The 26,608-nt window shown below is 31.9% G+C and overlaps 1 protein-coding gene and 2 long non-coding RNA genes across 6 annotated transcripts; 2 read left to right on the top strand and 1 right to left on the bottom strand.

Annotated features, from left to right (window-relative positions):
- The first annotated feature begins 261 nt into the window (after positions 1–261).
- LOC139847820 (uncharacterized) lies at positions 262–2,397 on the top strand. Of its 3 annotated transcripts, none has more exons than XR_011759704.1 (6): positions 262–422; positions 611–778; positions 959–1,199; positions 1,918–1,978; positions 2,057–2,159; positions 2,312–2,397. It is a non-coding gene; the product is annotated as an uncharacterized lncRNA (long non-coding RNA). The 3 variants fall into 3 exon arrangements; XR_011759703.1 differs by adding an exon at positions 555–571 and having other exon boundaries at positions 611–1,199; XR_011759702.1 differs by having other exon boundaries at positions 611–1,199.
- Positions 2,398–2,421: 24 nt separating this feature from the next.
- On the top strand, positions 2,422–4,881 carry LOC139848407 (uncharacterized). Its single transcript, XR_011759945.1, has 6 exons — positions 2,422–2,448; positions 2,542–2,665; positions 2,872–2,960; positions 3,404–3,507; positions 3,776–3,838; positions 4,575–4,881. It is a non-coding gene; the product is annotated as an uncharacterized lncRNA (long non-coding RNA).
- Positions 4,882–5,254: 373 nt separating this feature from the next.
- On the bottom strand, positions 5,255–8,194 carry LOC139850250 (uncharacterized). Of its 2 annotated transcripts, none has more exons than XM_071839833.1 (5): positions 8,057–8,194; positions 7,064–7,168; positions 6,746–6,868; positions 6,529–6,631; positions 5,255–5,668 (listed from the first exon to the last, which is right to left on the bottom strand). In XM_071839833.1, exons 2-5 carry the CDS (start codon positions 7,156–7,158, stop codon positions 5,423–5,425), a joined length of 567 nt encoding a protein of 188 aa, XP_071695934.1. In that variant the 5' UTR covers positions 7,159–7,168; positions 8,057–8,194; the 3' UTR covers positions 5,255–5,422. The 2 variants fall into 2 exon arrangements, with proteins under 2 accessions (XP_071695934.1, XP_071695935.1); XM_071839834.1 differs by having other exon boundaries at positions 7,064–7,183; positions 8,057–8,178.
- Between the last annotated feature and the right edge of the window lie 18,414 nt (positions 8,195–26,608).

Below are 26,608 nucleotides of genomic sequence, written 5' to 3'. Positions count from 1 at the left end.
TAAATTACCCAAAAATAAATAAACGATTCTCCTCCGATCCTATTAGGTTTCATCACCCTACACGGTTTCTATCTTCTCTCTCTTCCAAATTTAAACCCCAAACCCTTTCTCCGGATGATTACGCCGTACTCCGGCCACTTGAAGCAACGCCATCGACACCATTGAATCCGTAAGGATTTATCCAACAAGAAGATACTAAGTTTGTCTATTTTGGGGACAAACAACCATCACAACAAATTAGGGTTTGAGGGTTTAAACAAATTCGGGTTTGAGGGTTTAAACAAATTCGGGTTTGTACGCAACACATCAAATGAGTCAACAAATTGGTTTATGTTTTGCTAGATGGATTATGATTACGATCAATCGATTAGGGCTTTAAAAAAATGGCGACGTTCATACATCATCTCTAACAACATCAAAAGGTATAGTTCAACTAATTTCTCTATTTTTAGGGTATGTTTCGTCTGATTATTTGAGCAATTAATCTGATGTTAAAATCTGACCATCTTGTTGAGGAAGACTACGACGTTACATTTTTTGGTATAATGTCTCAGGTTTGCAGCGATTTAGGGTTTGCATCTATTGGTATAATTTTTGTATACTATCTCAGGTTTGCAGCGATTTAGGGTTTGCAGCGTTTATGTGATCAAACAGAGGTACTAGGGTTCGATTTAGGCTTTGCAGCGATTTATTATTTGCAGGAAAAGGTATAACTCTTAGTACATAATCGAATCACAATCGACGTTTATGAAGCTGCATCAACACGATTTCTCTACAGGTTTGTTACTATCAACCATGAATCTATAAATTCTGCAAAGAATATTTTTGTAATTGGCAAATTTTGTATATTAATTAGGCCTGTGTGGTCATGTATATTAATTAGGAAATTTTCGTTGTTAAATAAGAAATTTGTCAGATTTAGCTTTGTTAATGATAGTGTTTTACTGTATAATTACAGAATAGCAATGGAAAGGGGAAGTTGATGTCATTGTTGGCCCAAAGTCTACACTGGATTAACGAGATTAAACATTTTTTTTTGTGAAGATGATATCTGAGTTTCTCATTAATGCATGAAAAAGAGGTCCAACTCATATACACGATTTGAAGTAGAAGATAATGGCATACTGTATAGTTGATGATTCATTGTTATTAACATGATGGGCATACAGAAACCTGTTTACTCTTAATTTGGACTTCAGGTAATCGATTTGGTTCAATTGTCTAATAATAGTAGTATTGTTATTTTTCTTTTATAAAACTCCATGTATTATAAATGAAAAAAAAAATACAGAATGTAATGTTTAGGTAAGTATGTGCCTGTGAAAATTTCAAATCCAGATTGTTTAAGCAATATTAAAAACGTACCTGCAGAGAAAATCAAAGTATTTTTTTTTTTTTTTTTTTTTGTGATTTGGAACTGATAATCTAATTGTTTGGGGTTTTGTTACTACATGTATATTGGGTTGGGTCCTAATGGCTTGAGCCCCGAAAATAGTTAATTCCTATACAATATGTTTGATATACATATATTCTGTGAAAAAAAATTCCGTTCTATCAATAAGTCACAACCTTTCGTAATCACAACCATATCCCAAATGACAACCTAGAACGGAATATATGTATTTGAGATATGGTTGTCATTTTTAATAAGTTAACATTTTATACGATGTTATGTTCATTTTTAATAAGTACAACAGCTTTTTGAATCATATCGATACCACAAAGTCATTTGTAATCTGAACAGATCAAGTCAAGTCATTAATTTCTTGGTATAAATTAACAATCGTGAGGCATTGGATATTAATATTCAAAGATTAGGGTTTAAAATTTTGATGTTTTGTTTTTCATTTTTGTTGATATAGCAGATTAGAGTTTATTTATTTTTATTTTTTTGCTGGCACGCCATTAACACAACAGCTGCTTGAATAGCTGCCCTTTGCACCATCAGATCCCAAGGTGGTAGGCCGTTAACACCACTGTAAGCATTCACTTAGTTTATTACATACATATTAAATCTCATAAAATTCAGCTTTCTTATTGCACCTATCAATTGCAGGTTATGAGTTTTGATTGCTCAGTTAAAAGGATTGGGAAAGTGGTAGGTTAGATATGTTGCAGGATAATAACTGATACGTAGTATTTTATATGCAAGCAAACAGGTTGGTATTTATTTTGCAAACATTAAGGATTTGGGATTTATGATTTCAACTCTAAACTTATGATTATTGGAATTTTAAGTTTTGTCACTAAAAAATTGTCACAAACAAAATGAGTTGTTACTAACGATGATGGCTTCTTTGCTGTTAATCAGGTCAAATGGGTTCTCTTGCTTTGCCTGATGGTATCATACATGTAGTCATTTGCTCATCCTACCATTTAATAGTTCATGAATCACCATATGTGTTCTTTGCTGTTAACACCACTATACTTAATATGAAATTTATTGAGGTGAGCATAGAAATAATAGACTTTTTAACACAATATGTGTTTTTTATATATATTTGTAGGGAATTTTTCTTATTTCTAATGATGTGGTTGTAGGTAGTTGTTTGAGGCTGCATTTTCACAATGTTTATTTCATTTCGGTTTTCGATTAAAGCGGTCAGCGGTGTGTCGCCTTACCTTCTACTGCCCTCTTATAAGTCTGTTGCAAGTGTGCCAGAAGGTATTGGTTTACATGTTTGTCCTTTAATTTTTCTATTTGTTGCTACCCTTTATATGTTCTATCTTAAGGGTAAGTAAACATTAGATTTATTTGTATCCGACATCCCTGCAAAGTCTGAGAAAGTGACGTTCGCTGACCTTATTAATGATACTGCGTCTATCCTTGATTCACTCAGCATTTCTAAGGTAATAATCTTTGGTGTGCAGGTGTATGGTATTGGTTCATCACTTGAGAGGCTTGGAAAATGTGTTATGGGTTATGCAGTGGGAATATTGTAGTAAAACTTAAAAATAAGGTAAGCTGGTCATATTTTTTTCCATTCCAAAATTTATTATTTATTGTTGGCACATAATCATATTGCAAACAAGTGATGAAATTATTGCCATGTTCTTGATTGTATTAATCATGGAACATTTTGTAGAATTTTGTAAACATATAAGGTCTTTCAGTTGAATTGTAAAATATTGAAGCATTATTTTTTTCTGTAGTTTGACTTTTCATGGTTATACTTTGACCTTTTGTTTTTTCGTGATTTGCTGGGTATAATAACTTGTCTAAGGTGAATTGGTGTACGGTGAAATATCCATTTGACATCACCTGAAATCTATAAATCACTTAACCAAATATAAGACTTTAAGTAAGTCAACTAAATAAGTCAACTAAATGTCAACTGAACTTTTTTTGCTATCTAATATTGACCTTTTTCTTTTATTTGACTTTTACTTGGGCTTTTTACAGGGAGAAAGTGAAGTGTTGGAAAACTATTGTTCCCCTGAAATAGTCGAGCGGTGTAAAGCCGAGCACATGGTTTGTGAGATGCAAGGCATGTTTATGATAACAAGGTTAGATGACCAATTTAACTAATTTGGATAGTACTCCAATTCTTTAATAGCTTTAAATGACAATACAGTTTAAAAACCAAACTAATAGTGTCTTACTAATTGTTGTGCTTGATGCCCATAAATTACACATATCGGAAGTCGGTGTAAGGGAGACCAAAATGATGGGTGACAGAATATTGTTGGGGTATACGCTTTTTTCAATTTAAATCTTAACCACCCTTAAAGCCAATAAAAGATGTATTAACTCTGGTTACTACTCATGGTACAGTTTCAAACGCAACATGTGTATTGCATACGAGATAGACTTGGTGAAATAACAAAAGGTAGCAAGGTAATATACTTCAAGTTGCTCTTTTACAACTTTTTTATGTATGGTTAGTGCATGGAACTTTATTACCAAGAAGTATTATATTAGTGACAATCTAATTGAAACGGGTCGAACGAGTGTTAACATTGAAATGGGTCGAACGCGACGGGTTCTAATGACTTGGGTCAGGTTGGGTCGGGTCGAGACTCATTTTTTTTTTTTAAAACTAATTTTAAAAAAAAAAGTTATATTCTAAAAAAAATTATAAAAATCAAAGTTTTTTCGCCAGTCAATGGATTGTGGGTTGATATGGCTACTTCAGCTTTTTCGCCAGTCAATGGATTGAGTTCAATCATGCCAGTTCAAAAGATGCTTTGTTTCATCGTAAAGCTGCAACATTAAATCCATCTGACTATAGTGAAGGATGTATACATTTACATTATTATGCAAATAATCTCCAAAGTCTCTGGTTAGCATATCCACTTTTTGAAAACAAAGGTATATTAAAACAAACAAATGATTAATATAGATGTTTTAAGTTGAAATTAGTTTATAATTTCATAATTTTGTTGTATATGTTAGAAAATTCTTAACAAATTTTAATAATTATACTGAAATATGAAAGGAACTTGTCTATTACTTTGTCCCTTATATAAACTATTAGTATATAACCATAAAAATACAATGTTCATATTTTTTCTAATTGATGCTTCATTTCTACTACATTAATGACATTCTCCAATTCTTTTTGTTGTTGCAGTGTGTGATACTTACAGCTATACGTAAGTTAGTTGGATGAAATGACTATGGAAACAAGCCATTTCGGATTAATGGGGCTCAAGAAAAAGCGAACAAATGTTAATAGTGGAGGATATGATGTGGAACGTACGGGCTTTACAAATAGTATAGCACTTCTAATACCTCCAGCCTTTTTTCATTGGCTCTTACAGAAGTTTTGATAACATTGGTTGAATTAAAAACATTGTTTGTTTACATAACAAGTGTGATGTTTTATATTGACGATGTTATGTTCATTTTTAATAAGTTAACATTTTATACTTGGTTTTTATTAGGGTCCGCCTTTCAATTATGTCAAAAGAAATAGAATTATTGAGGATTGGATGACCTACACATGTGATGCTATGCACTTAAAGGTTCATTTTTGTTTAATGTATCACAATATGTTTAGATATAATATTTTATTGGGATTGGGATAGGTTTTATGTTCTTGGTTGTGGTCATACCTTAAATTGATATAACAGTAAAATATCCACTTTGTTTGATTAAGAGCGGCCGTGCAACGCACGGGCTCTTAAAGGCTAGTTAATAAGAATATCACGATCAAATTAAGCTTTACTTCATCAGTTGATTATACGTAGTAATTTGAATAATCTCAAATGAAGATTGGTGACCAATACTAACGATTTTGAACTCTTGTGATTAGTTAAATGAAAACTAGAAGAACTAGGATATGGGTCGGGTCAATTCAGCGTTTATTGCAGCTAATCAATACCGGAAAAACTTAATAAGGTCAATATCTCGATGCATAAAATAACAAACCCGATGTTTTGAAGCCCGAAACTACAATCTAAAGCTAGCATGTGCAAATCACATGCCACCAGCTCTGCCTCTATCATGCATTTCAGCAGCCTGCTGCTCTTTGAGCTTGTCAGCAATTTCAAGGATTCTGGGATTAAAGAAACGGTCATGAACGTATTTCTTCTCTTCAGCTTGGATCTGTTTTAAAGCACTGGGATATGGATTTGGAGGGGGTTTTGTTCCTCTCAATCGTGCAATTTCTTTCAATCGCTTGTATGCCTTCTTTTTTGCTTTTTTCTGTAGCCGATACTCCGTCTGTAATGGTAAAAATCGTTGATATATAGTATGAACATCCGATTGAAAGTTCTACGGTCTAGAGGTGGAAATATTGGCGGGTCAAGGGGTTGGGTAATGGGTCAAAACAGATTTGGGTAGAAAAGGCCCATTTTTTAGTATGTTTGGGTTAACCTGCAAACACTTATTGTCCATTTACTTCTTATTAGTGATCAACAAGTTAGGTACCAGACACAAAAACATATGTCAACAATAACATAAATTTGTATAAAACAAATTATGTAGATGTTTGCATTAAAAATATGTAGTGATTTCCCCCTGTTTGACATGGTACCATATCAGTTGATTTTTTGGTTTGACCCAATTGAGATAAAACCAAGGTTGCAAAACTTGCTATTCGGGGAGTAATAAGACTTTCGAGGGAGTAATCAGAAATTCGGGGATTAATCGGTTTGGACTTTTATTACATTTAAATAATAAAACTCAAAATTATGTGTAAATATAGAGAAAAGCCATAAACATATAGATTAACTTTAAAATAATTTTGTAAGACCATACATGTAATCATTCATTTTGTTCAAAAACTTTGAAATTCTAGCTTAAATTCATGTTAAAATATTGACCAATTTTGACTTTGACCGACTTTGACCAACAAATCCGATTTTGACCCATTAAATGACGTTGACCGATTAATCAAATGGATTTTGGAAAATCAAAACGGACTGTTCTTATAAAGGAGTAATCGGGGATTAATCGAGAGTAATCGGGGTTTTTTACAACAGCGAATAAAACACAGCCATATTTATGGGTCAAACTTGCCACCTGTATAACATTCTCTTAAATTACATGATTTAAGAAGGTTTCAGTTTCAAGATACTTACATCTGCAACATCTATAGCATCCCCTTCACTGACACCTAACTCCTCCAACTCCAGCACTCGGGAACCAAATATACGTGATGGGGTTGGCTCAAACTCACAAATTCTTTTGTCAATTTGTAAAACAAGCTAAAGTTAGAAAACGAAAAAATAAAACAAAAATAAATGTGATTTAAGACTCCAGAAAATAGAACATATACGATCTGATAAGTAGTAGTACTTGATAGGATCTTCATGCAATGATTCAGGATGCTTCTTATAAAACTTGTTGATATAAACATCCTCGGGAAGACATATTCGTTCAACTTTCTTTTCTGCTCGAGGAAAAACTGGGGGTGGGGACCTAAAAATTAAACCAGATCATAGTATAGTAAAAAAATTGTGATACAATAACACACTGTCATATTTGTAGAGCATTTAGTTCTTTTACGCATAAAACATATAATACTCTATATAGAGATTATAGAAATTATTTTACTGGGCTGAAAAGTTAACGGTAAAAAATATAGATAACGACATAGAGAAACAAAGTACATACTTTTCCATAGCTTTAAGCCAAACAGGCTTCACCTTGGCCAAGCCATTTACTAGCTTTCTTGTTTTAGTAAGCAAGTCACCTTTTGTAAACGACATATCTTTATATCTGCAAAAAAAGCTGCTTCAAAATAACAACAGTATCGTTCAACGATTGGTATGCAACAAAAGATCAAGAGTTGAACTGCTTGATAGGGATCAACAGTATGGCACAGAATAATTCGTAGGGCTGAATGGTTTAAAGGTTCTAAAATGGATCTGTTCTATAATTAAAACAGACTATTCCGTCAGAGCTATTTTTTAATGACATGATTTTCAAGTTTAAATTACAGTATGATGATTTGAAGTCAAACAATACGCTTAGTATACAAAGTTCCTTGTTTCTATGAACACATTTTGATCTCGGATATCTAAAAGGTACCTCTAACTTCTACTAACAAAAATAGTTATTCATTAAGGAAAATTAAAAATAAAACTGATCAATCAAGTCAAGCATTATAACAATTAATATTATATAGGGAACAAGTTGGTAAGCAGTTTGCCTTGACCATAATATACATCAATGGCAACTGTTTTAATATACGAACATATAAACAAATAAAATAGGAACAACAAAGTAAAGGGTACCGAAATTTGGTCTCTCTAGGTACTTAAGACCAGGATCATATCATTTCAACAAATAAGATATAAGATAACAGCCAATAAAATATACATCAACTCTAGTTACACAATTCATAAACGAGTTTTTAAATACAGCAATTAATTATGTAACAGACAAACAACTTAAACTATGCAACAATATGTAGGATAACAAAAGTTAAAGAGTTAATCGGGACCAAAATTGAAAATGGACATCAATTTGACCTACATCGTAATAAACTACAACATTGCAGGAACTGTGCATAAATTAGAAACCCTAATTTTGTAAGTGAACCAAAATTATTACGGAGTTTGATGAGAAATATAGATGGAAGAAACGGCGTTTATTATTACTTACCGGAGAAAAATGGCGATTGACGGTAAGAGGAGATCGGATGAGAGTCGTGAAGCTACACAATTGGTAAGGTGAGAATTAAACAACGGCCCCAGAAACAATATTTTCTAGTGAGCCAAATGAGTTTGGGCCTTACAAAATTCAGATTCGATCTTATCTGGTCCATTAACAATTTAACATTAACATAACTAGTTACTAACCTGATGTGAAGTCAAGGGAAATTGGTATTGGTAATGCCTCTAAATCTTAAAGTTTTTAACAATATTCTCATGTATTTTCGTAATTGCATATATACCCTCTGGACACCACCACACATAATGTGTGTTGGTCGTTGTGTGGTGCGTGTTCTCGAGCATTTATTCGAGACATTTGATTTTACTCGTACAACGCACCAAAATTGAAGCAGCATGCACGGTGCGCGCTGATTTAATTAGATGGCGCACATGTCTCTTTTTAAACTCACTAATGATTTAATTAAATGGAGCACATGTCTCTTTTTAAACTCACTAATGCAACAAAAACACACAAACACATACCAAAGGTGCGATTTGCCAAATTTCGAGTGATTCTTCATTTTTTATGCTCGTTACTTACTCGATTTGCAATAACTTCGATCTAAGATTTATTCGGTCAATACTGCTAGAGATCAGATGGATCGGGTCATTCTTCCTACATCGGGTGTCAAGACTTCTTGGTACAAATTCATTCCAAGAAAACTTAACATTTTTTGGTGTCGTCTTAAATTAGATTCTCTTCCTTTAAACCTTTCTGCGAGAGGAATAGAAATTAACACCATTGTTTGTCCGGTTTGTAATAATGGGGTAGAGTGTCGATCTTACACATTTTTTGAAAGTTCGTTTGCGGTTGAAGTGTGTCGAAAGATTCGTATATGGATTGATTGTAACATGCCATCTTTTAACACATGGGAAGACTTGGAGAGTTAGATCGAGACCAGCCAAATGCCTATGACTTCTAAGAATCATGTCACTGCTATTGTTATTACTCTATGTTTGGCCATTTGGCGTCGTCGGAACGGAATCGTATTCAATGAGCCATTTGTAGAAATTCCATTTTTGTTTATGTAATTAGATTTTACGCTTATAGATGGCTTAAAAATCAGGGTCATAATGTTTCCAATTGAAATTTATGGCTTCTAGCTTCTTTATAATTTCCCTCTTAGCGCCTTGCTAGGTATCATTTTTTAATATAATTATTCTTTAGCCGTAAAAAAATAAGTCCATTTACATATTATATTACACAGCACACACGAACACTCCAAAAACCCTCGGTTTAACTTTTTTGAATAAATCTGTCTAGTCCGACCTTTATAAGGTTGTTGATCAAGAATCTGACATTGCCACATTTTCCACAATGTCAAACAACCGGGTAAAATCAAGATTTCGTTCATTTGATTCGCTATGTTTTGCATACATTTTGACGAACAGTAGGTGTGCGTTAAAGTTATTTTGATTTTTTAATAGAGTGTGTGCGTTTACGTAATATATATTGACTATGGTTTTGTTGTGCTTGTTGATGTTGTTTAGACTTAGTTTAGCTGTTATGTGTTGGAAATAAACGAGGAACTCGTTTTTGGGTCGTTAACACATCACTTGACGAAAAACATCACACACACACACACACACACACACCACACAACAGGCAACGCACGATGTTTGTGATGTTACGTGCGTGGTTCTCCCCTTTTTCCGTTTGTTTGATGCTCATCTTTTTTGTTTCCAGGATACACGATATATACCGATTGAGCTTACATTGAGGAATAGTATCAGCAAACTTAGAACCATAGTGTGATGACCCGAAAATTTCTGACCAAATTTAAACTTAATCTTTGTATGATTAACATTTTCGACACGATAAGCAAAGTCTGTAAAACTGAATCTCAAAATTTTTGAACTACTTTCATATATTCAAATACCTTTCGGTTATTCTTGACAATTCGCAAACAATTATATGTATATAGATACATATATATATATATATATATACTATAACTTGAAAACGTAACAATGTATTAATTGTTTGATACTGTACATTAAACTTATTGGTTTAAATATTTATTTGAATATATATGATAAGTTGGAATATTAATTGTATGAATAATTTGCGACGTATATTTAAAACGTGTTTATGAATGTTGAAAATATATATTAACTTGGTCATAAAATGATTTGTTATTATATATATATTAACAAATAGCGAGACGATGATTTATAGAAGTAAATGACTAAAATACTCGAAAGTTTAAGATATACTTTGAGTGGTATAGTTTAGGAATAATTTAAGGCTATATTTTGACAAATGTACGTGACACGAAATGTAAAATACAAGTTTTCTCAGCGTACGAAAGGACATTTGAAAAACCAAAACTGGGACATAAGTCGAGTGATGACGTACGACTTATCGGAACAAAAATTACAAGTCAACTATGCATGTGAATTTAATATAATATATAATTAATTATATAAATTAAATATATTATATATATTATATAAAATTATGTCGACAAACAAAAAGTTAAAAGTTTGTGAGCTGGATCAGAGGGCCATGCGATCGCATGGCCTTGAAGCACAAATCTCATGCGATCGCATGGGGTACTTTTTCAGAAAAAGTTCTATAAATTGATCGAGTTCTAGCTTAAATTCCTACACACACATATTTATCTATATTACTCCGTATTATATTTATTATTTATTTATTTATTTATTATTATTATTATTATTATTATTATTATTAAGATTAATATTATTATTATTAATAATCTTAATTAGTAGTATTAGTATTATACATAAAATATTACGACGAGGTTATGAGCGTATCACTTTCAAAATGGGTTTTCAAGCGGGATAGAGCTAAGGAAATTATGGGTAATGTTCGAGGGTATATTTATGAATCAAACCTAGTGTTTATCATCTCCGTTACGTCTACGTACTTTTCTGAAATATTGAATCACAATATTGATACGTAAGCATTTATATTTTATCTTTTATATACTAATAGTGTATCCATGTCTAGTGCTCGAGTATATATATTTATACAAGCTTGTATGCTAAATTTCGTCATTAAACAGTTTATGATGAATCACGAATTAAATACATATATTACTGGTAAAAGGTATATGATATACATGTTTTTGGAAAGCTGGCGAAAAATCAATAACTTTTCTTTTAGACACCGAATAGTTTCGATAAATGGATTAAAAGATATGATCAACTGAATTATGATTGACGTTAATTGAAATTGCTTCTGAATCTACAATTAAGATTTAAACAACTTGTTTACGAGATTGATAAAATGGATTTTTGAATATTACCAACCGAGTAAATGAATCCTTATATAAGGTACGTCTCGTTTTGTTGAACTACTGTCAAAATTGACTTTTTGAAACGACTTTGGATAACTTTTGTATGTCGATCTCGAGCATTAGGATTGTGATACACTATGACCTGACCTAGCTTGATAGATATTTATTGACCAATATATGTTCTCTAGGTTGAGATCTACGATTATTTGGTAATCCGAGTTTCGGTCACATTATGATGAACAACTTTATGTGCTGCTAAGGTGAGTTTCATATGATCCCTTTTACTCAATATATTTTTGGGCTGAGAATACATGCGACTGTTTATAAATACTGAAAATACTAGATTTATATGCGTGAGTTTCATTTGCTCCCTTTTTAATTGCTTTTGCAATTTATATTTTTGGGCTGAGAATACATGCAATTTATTTTAAACGCAATGGATACAAGTACATACTAAATTCTACACTGAGTTTAAACCGAAAATCCCTTAGCTTTGGTAACTAGTAACTGCCAGTTATAAGAACTGGTGGGCGCGAGTAGTAGTATATGGATCCATAGGGCTTGACATCCCTGTCTGTTCCAGGTATAGAAACCCTAGCCTGAACTATAAAACAGACGTATGCTATTTGAGGTTAGTACACGTTAGTTTGCGTGTATTGTACATGTTGGTTGCATGTATGTTAAAACAGGGGTACTTATTATACGTTAAAGTTTAGTTACCAGGGTGCTCAATCTTGTAGAATGATTTGATAAACGTTTCTGGATGAAACAACTGAAATCTTGTGATCCACTTTTATGTACAAATTATGCAAAACATTAAAACTATGAACTCACCAACCTTTGTGTTGACACTTGTTAGCATGTTTATTCTCAGGTTCCCTAGAAGTCTTCCGCTGTTTGCTTATATGTTAGACAAGCTATGTGCATGGAGTCTTACATGGCATATTTTTCAAGGAAACGTTGCATTCACCAAATCATCACCATGTATATTATTTTGACTGCATTGTCAACGGAAGTACTATTGTAAACTATTATTTACAGTGATTGTCTATATGTAGAAATTATCAGATGTCGAAAACCTTTGATTTAAATATTCATTTATGGTGTGCCTTTTCAAAAGAATGCAATGTTTATAAAACGTATCATATAGAGGTCAAATACCTCGCAATGAAATCGATGAATGACGTGTTCGTCCATATGGATTTGGAGCGATCGTCACAGTTGGTATCAGAGCGTTGGTCCTAGTGAACCAGGTCTTGCATAAGTGTGTCTAACTGATAGTTGTTAGGATGCATTAGTAAGTCTGGACTTCGACCGTGTCTGCATGTCAAAAGTTTTGCTTATCATTTTTTTGTCAGAAATGACCTGCTTATCATTCCTAGTCTAGACACGTTTTACTGCATTGATTGCATGAATAGTGTATAGACAAAATTCATATCTTAGCGTATCTGTTACTGTAAACTTTTCCTGACATCTTCCGAAAATTTCTCCGTGATTTATGGAATTTGGTATTATATATATACATATGTAAATTATGTATTGAAGAATACCAAACTAAATTCTATAATCTAATTCATATAAAAAAAATCATCTCCCTAATTATACAAGATGGATCCCGTATCTAGTTCAAATTCCTTAAACTCTGACAGCTATTCCGATATGGATATTCACCTGAACTCTGAAGAAAGTGTAACCGGAATGGATCAACCAATTAGCCATCATCTATTCTGGATGAATTGGGGATGGGTTTGTAGCCTACTTAATTATTGGAGACAAGAAGAAGGCGATCCCTTCCATCCACCACATTGCCCTCTTGGCGAAGAACCTGAAGCACTTACCGGCGAACTTGTTCGTAATACCATTTTCTCTCTCATCTTCAAAATATCTCGTCATGATCATATACTTTCTCAAATTCTGGATCTTATTCATCCGCTCGTCCGAACCGCCAATCATCCCGGTATAGTAGAAGAAGTCAATGAGCTTCGCGCTCGGGTAGTGGCTTTGGAGAATATGGTGCAAAGGTTACAAGCACCAGCAGAATCTCCGGCAACAACAGTACCACCAAAAACAACACCAACAGTACCATTACCACCACCAACAACATCCGCATCGCAAACTTCAACTTCACAATCTGTCCCACGAGCATCAACGTCATACGCACCGTAGTTACCAAGAAATACCAGCAACAATAACCGATGAAGTATTAACTCATTTCTCCTGAAGAAATTTTATGTATATTTAATATATATGAATTTTGAAATCAAAATAAATCTTTTCGTACTAAACTATTACGTGTGAATCTTAACTGGTAGGTACTACTCGGTTAGTTCATATTACTAATATGCAATGATGTACATCCTTCCTTAACAACTTAACCATTGTTAACTACAATCACTGTTTCAACCCAATGAATTCCATTTCATAATAAACCAAGTGTATTAATCAATTACATAATTGATTTTACATTTTCAATTTTGATATACTCGAAACTCTCCAGAAAACATCATCTGTGCCTTGTAAGGTTCAAAAAAAAATTCCACGAGCACCAACATCCTTCATCGAGGAATATCAATAAGAATAAATTATGAAGTATTGATTTCATTAGTGAAAAACTCCGCAAAGATTATGTAATCTTTAATGTTTTAGAGATTAATCATTTCTAAGTCAAGCCGAAAATCAAATGAGCTTAATATGATATTAACTCATTAAATCCGTATTACATCTGAATAAGTATACATACATATATTTTCATAAGGATTGTAATGAAAATTCTTTTGTACAAAATATTACTTGTGAAATCTTTAACGGGTAGGTAATTCCCGGGAAATATATAAGTTCACAATTAATATGTTATACTGTACATTCTTCAACTTTGATTCAAAAATTATTAACTATGCTCACAGCGATATACAATCATTTCCATACAAATTCAATTACATATTCTGATATTGACGGATCAGAATCCAAGTCAAGATTTAACGGGTGACATCATTCTTAGATCTCAACATCTTTCAAAGATATACTTTGACTTCAAAAATGTGAAAGATCCTTTAGCATTGTTATTACCGAAAATAATCTTGCAATCCCTTTTCAAAGTATACAGTTTTACCACACTTTCAACCAGTGAACTTCGACTTTTCAAATTAACCTTATTATAACCTTGACATATACGTTCTTGTTACTGGGGAACCTTTCATATTTCACCACATTAGCAGTAAATTTACCAATAACTTCATTAATCTGTGACCTTCCGAAAAATTATTATACTCATTGAAACCCCATCATGTACTCACCGACATCTTGTAACAATAATTGCCATACCAACTACCGGGAATTAGCAATCAGTATTTCGAATTTCGCAGCAATTCTATGCCAACAGTTATATATATACATATAATGTCTATCTTCTAGACTTACATACTTCGAATGTGAAGTTTCTGAAAAACACCCCAAACTACGAAACTAGTTCTCTGAATTTTGGAAAAATGCTGATGAAGCAGCAAAAACTGTAAACGACCTTAACAGTAAAAAGTTTGATGATAAAGAATAGTGTGTTGGCAAAGCTCAGAAAAAGAAAAGGTTTGGAACTGGAAAACAGATTGAGCAAAGTATGAAGGAGGCTGTAGATAAATCACAAGGACGAAACCTGCCTTCCAAGAATCCAAATGATTCAGTATTTGCTGAAGCCATTAACGAATACCTTGCTTCTGAATCTAAACCCTTGCGGACAATATTCTTCATCATCCTCTGATATTAGAAATTCTAAGATATCATCATATCTTTCATTATAAATATCCTCCATATTTCTGGAGATAATTCCATAATCATTCTTATCGAAAATCAATTTTCTCCTTATGATATCTTTTTTTACATCATAAAAGAAACTATTTTAGTTTCTAAATTCTAAAACCTTCGAGTTTAAAATATGAATATTTTTGAAGTGGTGTTGGGAGCTGAAGCATGAGTTAGTATAATATAATGACACTTGATCAATGTGATTATATTACAGTAAGTCATGCTAAGTTTCTAAATGGAATGTGATGATTCACAGATCATAACGTCATCATGTGCTATGTCATACGACTCTTGTATTCTAGTTAATCTCTAAGAGTATCAAGAAAATATTTTCTTGATGATTCGGTCTTTTCCGGATATTCTGGTAATTTGACAAATCAAAATCGTGCCATTATAATTTCCTTCTTAGAACATTAACTATGTTCATTTCAAAATCCATACCTACGAATTCTGGACCATTACAAGCAATGCTTAGTCACAAGAAGAAGAAACGAAGGGATAAAACTCCGAAATAGAAATTTGGGGTATAAATCGCAGCAAATAAAAGAAAGTATTAACTGGGGATGATAATAATTATAGAAGACAGAAGCAGGAACTTTGAAATATAAGGGAAAATATAAAGCCTGACAACAACACATATATTACAAACCATGTATATCAATGCGTATAGCAATATAAAGACACGGAAGAATGAAAAATACTATAACCCCAAGGTAATAGTAGAAGAAAATAATTTTCTCTGGTGGCAGATGAAAAAGAAGAATTAAGGATACGATAGCCAAGAAAATATCAAGAATCGGAACTGGATTAAGCATTTCACAATCTTTTGGAAGTATGAAATAAGAAAGAAGATGTAGGAGTGGTAAAAATAATGAAACGGAAGTGGTTAATTTATAGCAAAATATCAGACATAGCAATCGAGGCAGATTACGTATTTAAAGGAAATCTTAATTTCCTTAAATTTCGAAGAATCAAATCTTATTTAGATTATGAAGATTTTCTATTCCTTAAATTACGGAAATCAATCGTTAATACGTCAAGAGTTAAGACGAATCTCTATTCTTCATTTCACTCTTTTACGATAACTTCTCTCATACGCTTCGAATAATCAGATTATTTTATCCATATTATTCAACGGTGATAAAACTCTATTTATCAACACATATACGTCATGAAAACATTTTTATTGTTAGTCATGACGACCTCACTCAAATTTCGGGACGAAATTTCTTTAACAGGTAGGTACTGTGATGACCCGAAAATTTCTGACCAAATTTAAACTTAATCTTTGTATGATTAACATTTTCGACACGATAAGCAAAGTCTGTAAAACTGAATCTCAAAATTTTTGAACTACTTTCATATATTCAAATACCTTTCGGTTATTCTTGACAATTCGCAAACAATTATATGTATATAGATACATATATATATACTATAACTTGAAAACGTAACAATGTATTAATTGTTTGATACTGTACATTAAACTTATTGGTTTAAATATTTATTTGAATATATATGATAAGTTGGAATATTAATTGTATGAATAATTTGCGACGTATATTTAAAACGTGTTTATGAATGTTGAAAATATATATTAACTTGGTCATAAAATGATTTGTTATTATATATATATTAACAAATAGCGAGACGATGATTTATAGAAGTAAATGACCAAAATACTCGAAAGTTTAAGATATACTTTGAGTGGTATAGTTTAGGAATAATTTAAGGCTATATTTTGACAAATGTACGTGACATGAAATGTAAAATACAAGTTTTCTCAGCGTACGAAAGGACATTTGAAAAACCGAAACTGGGACATAAGTCGAGTGATGACGTACGACTTATCGGAACAAAAATTACAAGTCAACTATGCATGTGAATTTAATATAATATATAATTAATTATATAAATTAAATATATTATATATATTATATAAAATTATGTCGACAAACAAAAAGTTAAAAGTTTGTGAGCTGGATCAGAGGGCCATGCGATCGCATGGCCTTGAAGCACAAATCTCATGCGATCGCATGGGGTACTTTTTCAGAAAAAGTTCTATAAATTGATCGAGTTCTAGCTTAAATTCCTACACACACATATTTATCTATATTACTCCGTATTATATTTATTATTTATTATTATTATTATTATTATTATTATTATTATTATTATTATTATTATTATTAATCTTAATTAGTAGTATTAGTATTATATATAAAATATTACGACGAGGTTATGAGCGTATCACTTTCAAAATGGGTTTTCAAGCGGGATAGAGCTAAGGAAATTATGGGTAATGTTCGAGGGTATATTTATGAATCAAACCTAGTGTTTATCATCTCCGTTACGTCTACGTACTTTTCTGAAATATTGAATCACAATATTGATACGTAAGCATTTATATTTTATCTTTTATATACTAATAGTGTATCCATGTCTAGTGCTCGAGTATATATATTTATACAAGCTTGTATGCTAAATTTCATCATTAAACAGTTTATGATGAATCACGAATTAAATACATATATTACTGGTAAAAGGTATATGATATACATGTTTTTGGAAAGCTGGCGAAAAATCAATAACTTTTCTTTTAGACACCGAATAGTTTCGATAAACGGATTAAAAGATATGATCAACTGAATTATGATTGACGTTAATTGAAATTGCTTCTGAATCTACAATTAAGATTTAAAAAACTTGTTTACGAGATTGATAAAATGGATTTTTGAATATTACCAACCGAGTAAATGAATCCTTATATAAGGTACGTCTCGTTTTGTTGAACTACTGTCAAAATTGACTTTTTGAAACGACTTTGGATAACTTTTGTATGTCGATCTCGAGCATTAGGATTGTGATACACTATGACCTGACCTAGCTTGATAGATATTTATTGACCAATATATGTTCTCTAGGTTGAGATCTACGATTATTTGGTAATCCGAGTTTCGGTCACATTATGATGAACAACTTTATGTGCTGCTAAGGTGAGTTTCATATGATCCCTTTTACTCAATATATTTTTGGGCTGAGAATACATGCGACTGTTTATAAATACTGAAAATACTAGATTTATATGCGTGAGTTTCATTTGCTCCCTTTTTAATTGCTTTTGCAATTTATATTTTTGGGCTGAGAATACATGCAATTTATTTTAAACGCAATGGATACAAGTACATACTTGTAACGACCCGGAAATTTCCGACCAAATTTAAACCTTAAACTCTATATGTTTCCGACACGATAAGCAAAAACCCTAAGGTTGAGTCTAGAAAGTTTGAAATCTATATTCGGACAATCAGTTACCCTTTTGACCAAGCCTGACGATTCACGAACAACTATGTGTATTAGATATATTATTATAGATAATATATAGATATGAAATTTAATGCATTTAAATCGTTATCTTTACTAATATTATTACTTCCACTTTTATTATTAGGATATGTATTTAATACTAACAACAGGGTTATTATTAATATTTTGTAAAGATATGAAAATTTATAATTGGCTTGATATATATAATTACTATTATTATTAATATCATTAGTATTGTTGTATCATTATTTATATTGTAATTAGTAGTAAAATTACAATTTTAGTTACTAATAATGATTATGTATTATTATTATTATTATTATTATTATTATTATTATTATTATCTTTATCAATATTTCTATTAATAATATTATAAAATTTTAATACAACCTATTATTATTATCAATAATAATATAATTATGAAAAGTTTTAGGATTATTAGTATTTATATTATTTATTATTATTTTTAATATAATTGCTATAATTAATATCACATTTGTTAATTATTAGTATTAATATATTTAATAAATTATAAAACAATGAGATAGATACGAAATCTGTTCTCTTTATAAAATTCACTAAAATCGAATATTAGAAGATGAATTCGATATAAACTGTTAGCTATCCTTTTCTGCTTTATCCTTTTCATATTCAACTTTCTACTTTATCCTTTTCTGCTTCTTACTATTGACCCGTGAATTAATCTTCACTATATAATAATCGAGTTATCTGGTTGTTGTATAAAAATCGTTCAATCCCTCATCATCATTATCAATTAACTACTGGTATCGGTCTTTTATCTGTTGAACTAAAACTGAAATGGGCGATAGTATAAGCCCTGCCCTGTCACGACAGGTTTTTTTTTGTACCATAACTTGATTACGAAACAAACAGCAAAATCCATAAATGCGATTGTTATAGAAATCGTTTATTTAAACTATCTGTGAAATTTCAAATCATAATTCGTTTTATCAAATCTCAATTTTTGGAGTTAAAGATTTTGTTTAAAAAGACAAATTGGTGTTCATCCTAAAATTTGGAATTTGTTTTAATCTTGTAAGTCAAATTGATGATGCCAAAAGTTTCTAAGAGTGATTTACTGCCTTTTTCATGTTAACATCGTGAGCTATAACAGTGTCCAAAGTCCAATTCGATTTCAAGTTCATACGACCCCAATACAAACGGTTTCAGCATATTTATTTTTCTGTTGTTTATGTTTTAAATGTTTTAAACAATCACGAAGTATTTCTGATTCGTTTACAAATCCTAAAAAAAAAAAAAAAAAAATAATAAAACGAGTTGATAATGGAGTGGAACCTGGATCGAATTAGTGAGGAAGAAGATGAAATAAGAAATCAGGTTTTAATAATTTAGGACGGGTATAAAACAGAAAAACAGGACAGACGAGATGGTTGGTTGTTGGTTCGAGGTAGCAAGTGGTGTTAGGTTCGAGTCTAGGAGCTGGCACAATTTTTTTTTAAAGCTGTTTTAAGAGGTTCGTGAATCCGAGGCCAACCTTATACGTGTTCAATGATGTTATATGTATTTTTACTACAAAATACAGTATGGTGAGTATATAGTCCCTTTTAAACTCTAAATATTTTTGGGCTGAGAATACATGCGCTGTTTTTATAAATGATTTACGTTATGGACACAAGTAACTGAAAAATATATTCTACGTTGAGTTGTACCACTGGCATACTTCCCTGTAGCTTGGTAACTATCATTTACAGCGGTATTGTAAACGCGAATCCTGTTGATAGATCTATCGGGCTTGACAACCCCAACCGGACTGGACGACCAGTATTCAACGGTTGCACAGTACTTCGTTTCGTGACTACACTTGGTACAGTGTAGTAAGATTTCATATTAAAGGGAATATGCGACGTGATTAATTGTTAAGTATGGTTACCAAGTGCTCAACCACTTAGAATATTTTTATTAAACTGTTTATATACGAAATCTTGTGGTCTATATATATATTGCTGCCGGCACTAAACCTATATCTCACCAACTTTATGTTGACATTTTAAAGCATGTTATTCTCAGGTACGAATTAAGCCTTCCGCTGTGCATTTGCTCATATTAAGAACATTACTTGGAGTCGATCATCACAATGGAACCAACTGTTGAAGATTCCGTCCGGGAGGATTAGTCGCGGACCTTTCAGTTGGTATCAGAGCGTTGGTCTTAGCGAACCAGGTCTTGCATTAGTGTGTCTGACTAGTAGTTGTTAGGATACATTAATGAGTCTGGACTTTGGCCGTGTCTACCTGTCAAAAAGTTTTGCTTATCATTTCTAGTCGGAAACCATCTGCTTATCATCTTTGGGAATTGCCTGCTTATCACTCATAAGTCTAGACACGTCTTACTGCATTTACTGCATCGATAGTGTATAGACAAAATTCATATCTTAGCGTATCTGATAATTCATATCTTAGCGCACCTGTAGACTTGCCTAACAAATGCCGTAGGTTCCTTGGTAGTCTACGAAATCTCTAGTATTATACATAGATATTCTATATAGTTAGAATATCGTCCGACATTCGAAAATCATTTCACATCCAAGATCCTTTCCATTCACCAAATTGTCCCCTTGGCGATGAACTAGAATCACTTACCGGCGAACTTGTTCGAAAAACCATTTTCTCTTCTCTTTTCTGAGTATCTCATCACGATTACATACTATCCTATATTTTGAAATCTTATTCATTCGCTCGCTTCAACCGTCGATCATCCTGTAGTATTAGAAGGAGTTAACAAACTACGCGCTCGTGTGACGACTTTGGAGAAACTGGTGCGAAGGTTACGAACACCAGCAGCATAATCAGTACCAACATCATCGACGACGACAGTACCCTTATCATCCCTAAATCATAACCGCGCCGTAACTCTCAACATCACAATCTGTACCTCGAATATCAACATCACACGCCTCAATATTACCATCTGTATTTAGAGTATGATCTTCGTTCTACATATCGTTCTACATCGATTAATTTCGTTCTAAGTATTGTTTTACCTCATTTACCTTCGTTCGACATGACAATTATGTAATCTCTAATGTTTTAGAGATCATGTAATCAAGTGCCAACAATAAATCAAATGAGTATAATATTCTATTGACTCATTAAATTCATAATTACATCCGAAGAAAATATATATGCAGGTATATTTTCATAAAGATTGTAATTAAAACTTCTTTCGTACAAACTGCTAATGATGAGAATATTTTAACGGGTGGGTAGTACCCGAGGAGTATTTAGAATTCACATTAATAAGTTACACTGTACATTCTTCGAATCTGATTCAACGATCATTTACTATCCTACTTACAAATACCGATATACGTATCCGTTCACCACAGAATAACCATTTCTATTCAAATTTAATATTTGGATTTTAACCTATCAGAATCCAACAAGTGGCATAACGAAGAAAACATTGGACAAAAATAAAAAGTGTTAGAAACAAACGAATTAATTAATTGGAATTGTGATAGGATTTCACGCTAACTGTTCCGGCTAACTGTTCCCAGCTAACTGATTAACATTTAATTTATCGCAATTTACATTCTCGCAATTTTATTTATCGTCATTTAATTTCTGTTATTTATTTTTACGCACTTTAAATAACGGGACACGTATGCAAGGTTTCGACTTATCATATCGACCCATCTATATATATATTTCGGAACAACCGTAGACACTCTATATGTGAAGGTGGGAGTTGGCTATACAGGGTCGGTGTTGATTCCAAAATATATATATACTTTAAGTTGTGATCGACACCGAGACCGGTACACGGGTCACGATACGTATTATTAATTCGAATATTATATATTAAATTATATATGAATCATTGAACCATCGGACTATTAGACTGCTAACTTTGGAAAATTAAAATGAATTAAAATATTGATTATAACATATGAAACTAAATAATTCTTCAAGCTTGCCACTTGATTTCATCTTAAACCTCATTCGTATCTCGACAAGTTACAATCTGCATTTCATATCTTTTTATGATTCTTGAAAACACCTCGATCGAGAAGATTGAATCAGCCGCACCTCGTCTACAGAAGAAAGATTTATGCATACAGTTATGCACCCGAAAAACTCTCGAACCCAAATTCATAATTTAACACGTACCCGTGTTAAATCCTTCGCCATTTATCAGCAAGAACAACCTTTCGATTCTTTTCAAAGTAGCCAATTTTGTCACAGCTCCACTTCGACTCCTCAGAAAGACTACTCTTATTATAACCTCGATATTTATACCTTGTCCCTTTGCCATCGTTATCGGAAAACCTTTTATATTTCGCTGCATCATCATCGGATATATCAGCAGCTTGTCATCCCTTTGGCAAAATCCGCAATCAGTATTTTGAAAATCTCGCATAACTTCTCCAGATATACCTACAACGTTTATCCCTAAGAATTTCATACTCCGAATGTGAAGTTTCTGAAAAACACCCTGAACTATGAAGTAGTTTTTGAAATGCTGATGAAGCAGCAAAAACTGTAAACGACTTTGATAGTCAAAAGTTTGACGATAAAGTACAGTGTGTTGGTAAAGCTCAGAAAAAGAGAAGGGTTGGAACTGGAAAAATGAATTGAGCAAAGTATGAAGGAGGCTGTGGACAAATCGCAAAGAATAAGTTTGACTTCAAAGAATCCAAACGATTCAGTGCCTGCTGAACCCGTTAGAAAGAACCTTACTCCTTATTCTAAACCTTTCCAGATGATATTTTTCATCATCATCTTATCTTAGATATTATAAGGTATTTTCATATCTACCGTTATACATATTCTCCATATTTCTGGAGATATTCTCACAGCTGTTCTTATCCGAAATAATGTATTTCTCCGTAATATCTGCGTTACAATATAAAAGAAACTGTGTTAGTTTCTAAGTTCTAAAACCTTCGAGTTTAAAATAGGAATGTTCTGAAGCAGTGTTGGGAACTGATGCATGAATTAGTATAATATAATGAAACTTGATCAACTTCATTATATTACAGTAAGTCATGTTAAGTTTCTAATGGAATGTGATGATTCACAGTACCATCATCATGTGCCACGTTACACGACTCTTACATTCTATCCAATCCAAACATATCAGGAACATATCATTTTGATAATTCTATCGTTTCCAGGATATTCTAGTAATTTGACAAATCAAAAGCGTTCTATTACCATTTCTTTCTTAGAACATTAGTTATGTTCATTCTGAATTTCATAACTACGAATTTCGGACCATTACTCGCTTGACTCGAAGTCGGGAGGAGGAAACGAAAGCATGAAGCTCCGAAAAATAATGAGAAATATAAAGCTCGATAATAACCTCAAAATTTCAAACCGTGTATATCGGTGCAGAAAGTAATATAGAGACACGGGATAACTAGAAACACTATAAACACGAGAGTGTATAGTAGAAGTAAATAGATTTTTCTGGTGGTAGAAGAAAGAAAAAAAAAAATGACAGATGTGAAAATTTAGAATATATCAAGAATCAGAATGGGATGGAGTATATTGGTGAATGTCTTAAAGTAGGAATTATGGAGAAAGGTAAGAAGATGGGAATTGTGGAAAATAAGGAAACGAAAGAGTGGATTTATAGTAAAATATCCGACAGAAAAATCGAAACAGATAGCCGCATTAAATCAAAGAAGATTCTGAATTCCTAAATCGCCGAAGAATCAGATCTTATTACGTAAGATTTTTAAAAAAAAAAAAAAAAAAAAAAAATCCCGTAAATTCCGGAAATCAATCATAACTACGTCATCGGTTAAAACAAGTATATTTTACTCATTTCACTCTTTTGTGATAGCTTCACTCGTGCGCTTCACTTGATCGAATCGTTTTATCCATATCTTCCAATAATGATAAAACCCTATTATTACCTCATATTCGTCATGAAAACATTCCTATTGTTATTTATGACAACCTCTACCAAATTTCGGGGACGAAATTTCTTTAACGGGTGGGTACTGTAACGACCCGGAAATTTCCGACCAAATTTAAACCTTAAACTCTATATGTTTCCGACACGATAAGCAAAAACCCTAAGGTTGAGTCTAGAAAGTTTGAAATCTATATTCGGACAATCAGTTACCCTTTTGACCAAGCCTGACGATTCACGAACAACTATGTGTATTAGATATATTATTATAGATAATATATAGATATGAAATTTAATGCATTTAAATCGTTATCTTTACTAATATTATTACTTCCACTTTTATTATTAGGATATGTATTTAATACTAACAACAGGGTTATTATTAATATTTTGTAAAGATATGAAAATTTATAATTGGCTTGATATATATAATTACTATTATTATTAATATCATTAGTATTGTTGTATCATTATTTATATTGTAATTAGTAGTAAAATTACAATTTTAGTTACTAATAATGATTATGTATTATTATTATTATTATTATTATTATTATTATTATTATTATTATTATTATTATTATTATTATCTTTATCAATATTTCTATTAATAATATTATAAAATTTTAATACAACCTATTATTATTATCAATAATAATATAATTATGAAAAGTTTTAGGATTATTAGTATTTATATTATTTATTATTATTTTTAATATAATTGCTATAATTAATATCACATTTGTTAATTATTAGTATTAATATATTTAATAAATTATAAAACAATGAGATAGATACGAAATCTGTTCTCTTTATAAAATTCACTAAAATCGAATATTAGAAGATGAATTCTATATAAACTGTTAGCTATCCTTTTCTGCTTTATCCTTTTCATATTCAACTTTCTACTTTATCCTTTTCTGCTTCTTACTATTGACCCGTGAATTAATCTTCACTATATAATAATCGAGTTATCTGGTTGTTGTATAAAAATCGTTCAATCCCTCATCATCATTATCAATTAACTACTGGTATCGGTCTTTTATCTGTTGAACTAAAACTGAAATGGGCGATAGTATAAGCCCTGCCCTGTCACGACAGGTTTTTTTTTGTACCATAACTTGATTACGAAACAAACAGCAAAATCCATAAATGCGATTGTTATAGAAATCGTTTATTTAAACTATCTGTGAAATTTCAAATCATAATTCGTTTTATCAAATCTCAATTTTTGGAGTTAAAGATTTTGTTTAAAAAGACAAATTGGTGTTCATCCTAAAATTTGGAATTTGTTTTAATCTTGTAAGTCAAATTGATGATGCCAAAAGTTTCTAAGAGTGATTTACTGCCTTTTTCATGTTAACATCGTGAGCTATAACAGTGTCCAAAGTCCAATTCGATTTCAAGTTCATACGACCCCAATACAAACGGTTTCAGCATATTTATTTTTCTGTTGTTTATGTTTTAAATGTTTTAAACAATCACGAAGTATTTCTGATTCGTTTACAAATCCTAAAAAAAAAAAAAAAAAAAATAATAATAAAACGAGTTGATAATGGAGTGGAACCTGGATCGAATTAGTGAGGAAGAAGATGAAATAAGAAATCAGGTTTTAATAATTTAGGACGGGTATAAAACAGAAAAACAGGACAGACGAGATGGTTGGTTGTTGGTTCGAGGTAGCAAGTGGTGTTAGGTTCGAGTCTAGGAGCTGGCACAATTTTTTTTTAAAGCTGTTTTAAGAGGTTCGTGAATCCGAGGCCAACCTTATACGTGTTCAATGATGTTATATGTATTTTTACTACAAAATACAGTATGGTGAGTATATAGTCCCTTTTAAACTCTAAATATTTTTGGGCTGAGAATACATGCGCTGTTTTTATAAATGATTTACGTTATGGACACAAGTAACTGAAAAATATATTCTACGTTGAGTTGTACCACTGGCATACTTCCCTGTAGCTTGGTAACTATCATTTACAGCGGTATTGTAAACGCGAATCCTGTTGATAGATCTATCGGGCTTGACAACCCCAACCGGACTGAACGACCAGTATTCAACGGTTGCACAGTACTTCGTTTCGTGACTACACTTGGTACAGTGTAGTAAGATTTCATATTAAAGGGAATATGCGACGTGATTAATTGTTAAGTATGGTTACCAAGTGCTCAACCACTTAGAATATTTTTATTAAACTGTTTATATACGA

The sequence above is a fragment of the Rutidosis leptorrhynchoides genome, chromosome 5 (genome assembly GCF_046630445.1).
Source record: "Rutidosis leptorrhynchoides isolate AG116_Rl617_1_P2 chromosome 5, CSIRO_AGI_Rlap_v1, whole genome shotgun sequence".
NCBI lineage: Eukaryota > Viridiplantae > Streptophyta > Magnoliopsida > Asterales > Asteraceae > Rutidosis > Rutidosis leptorrhynchoides.
Note: the sequence above shows the minus strand (reverse complement) of the source record. Positions and strands in the feature narration are given on the sequence as shown.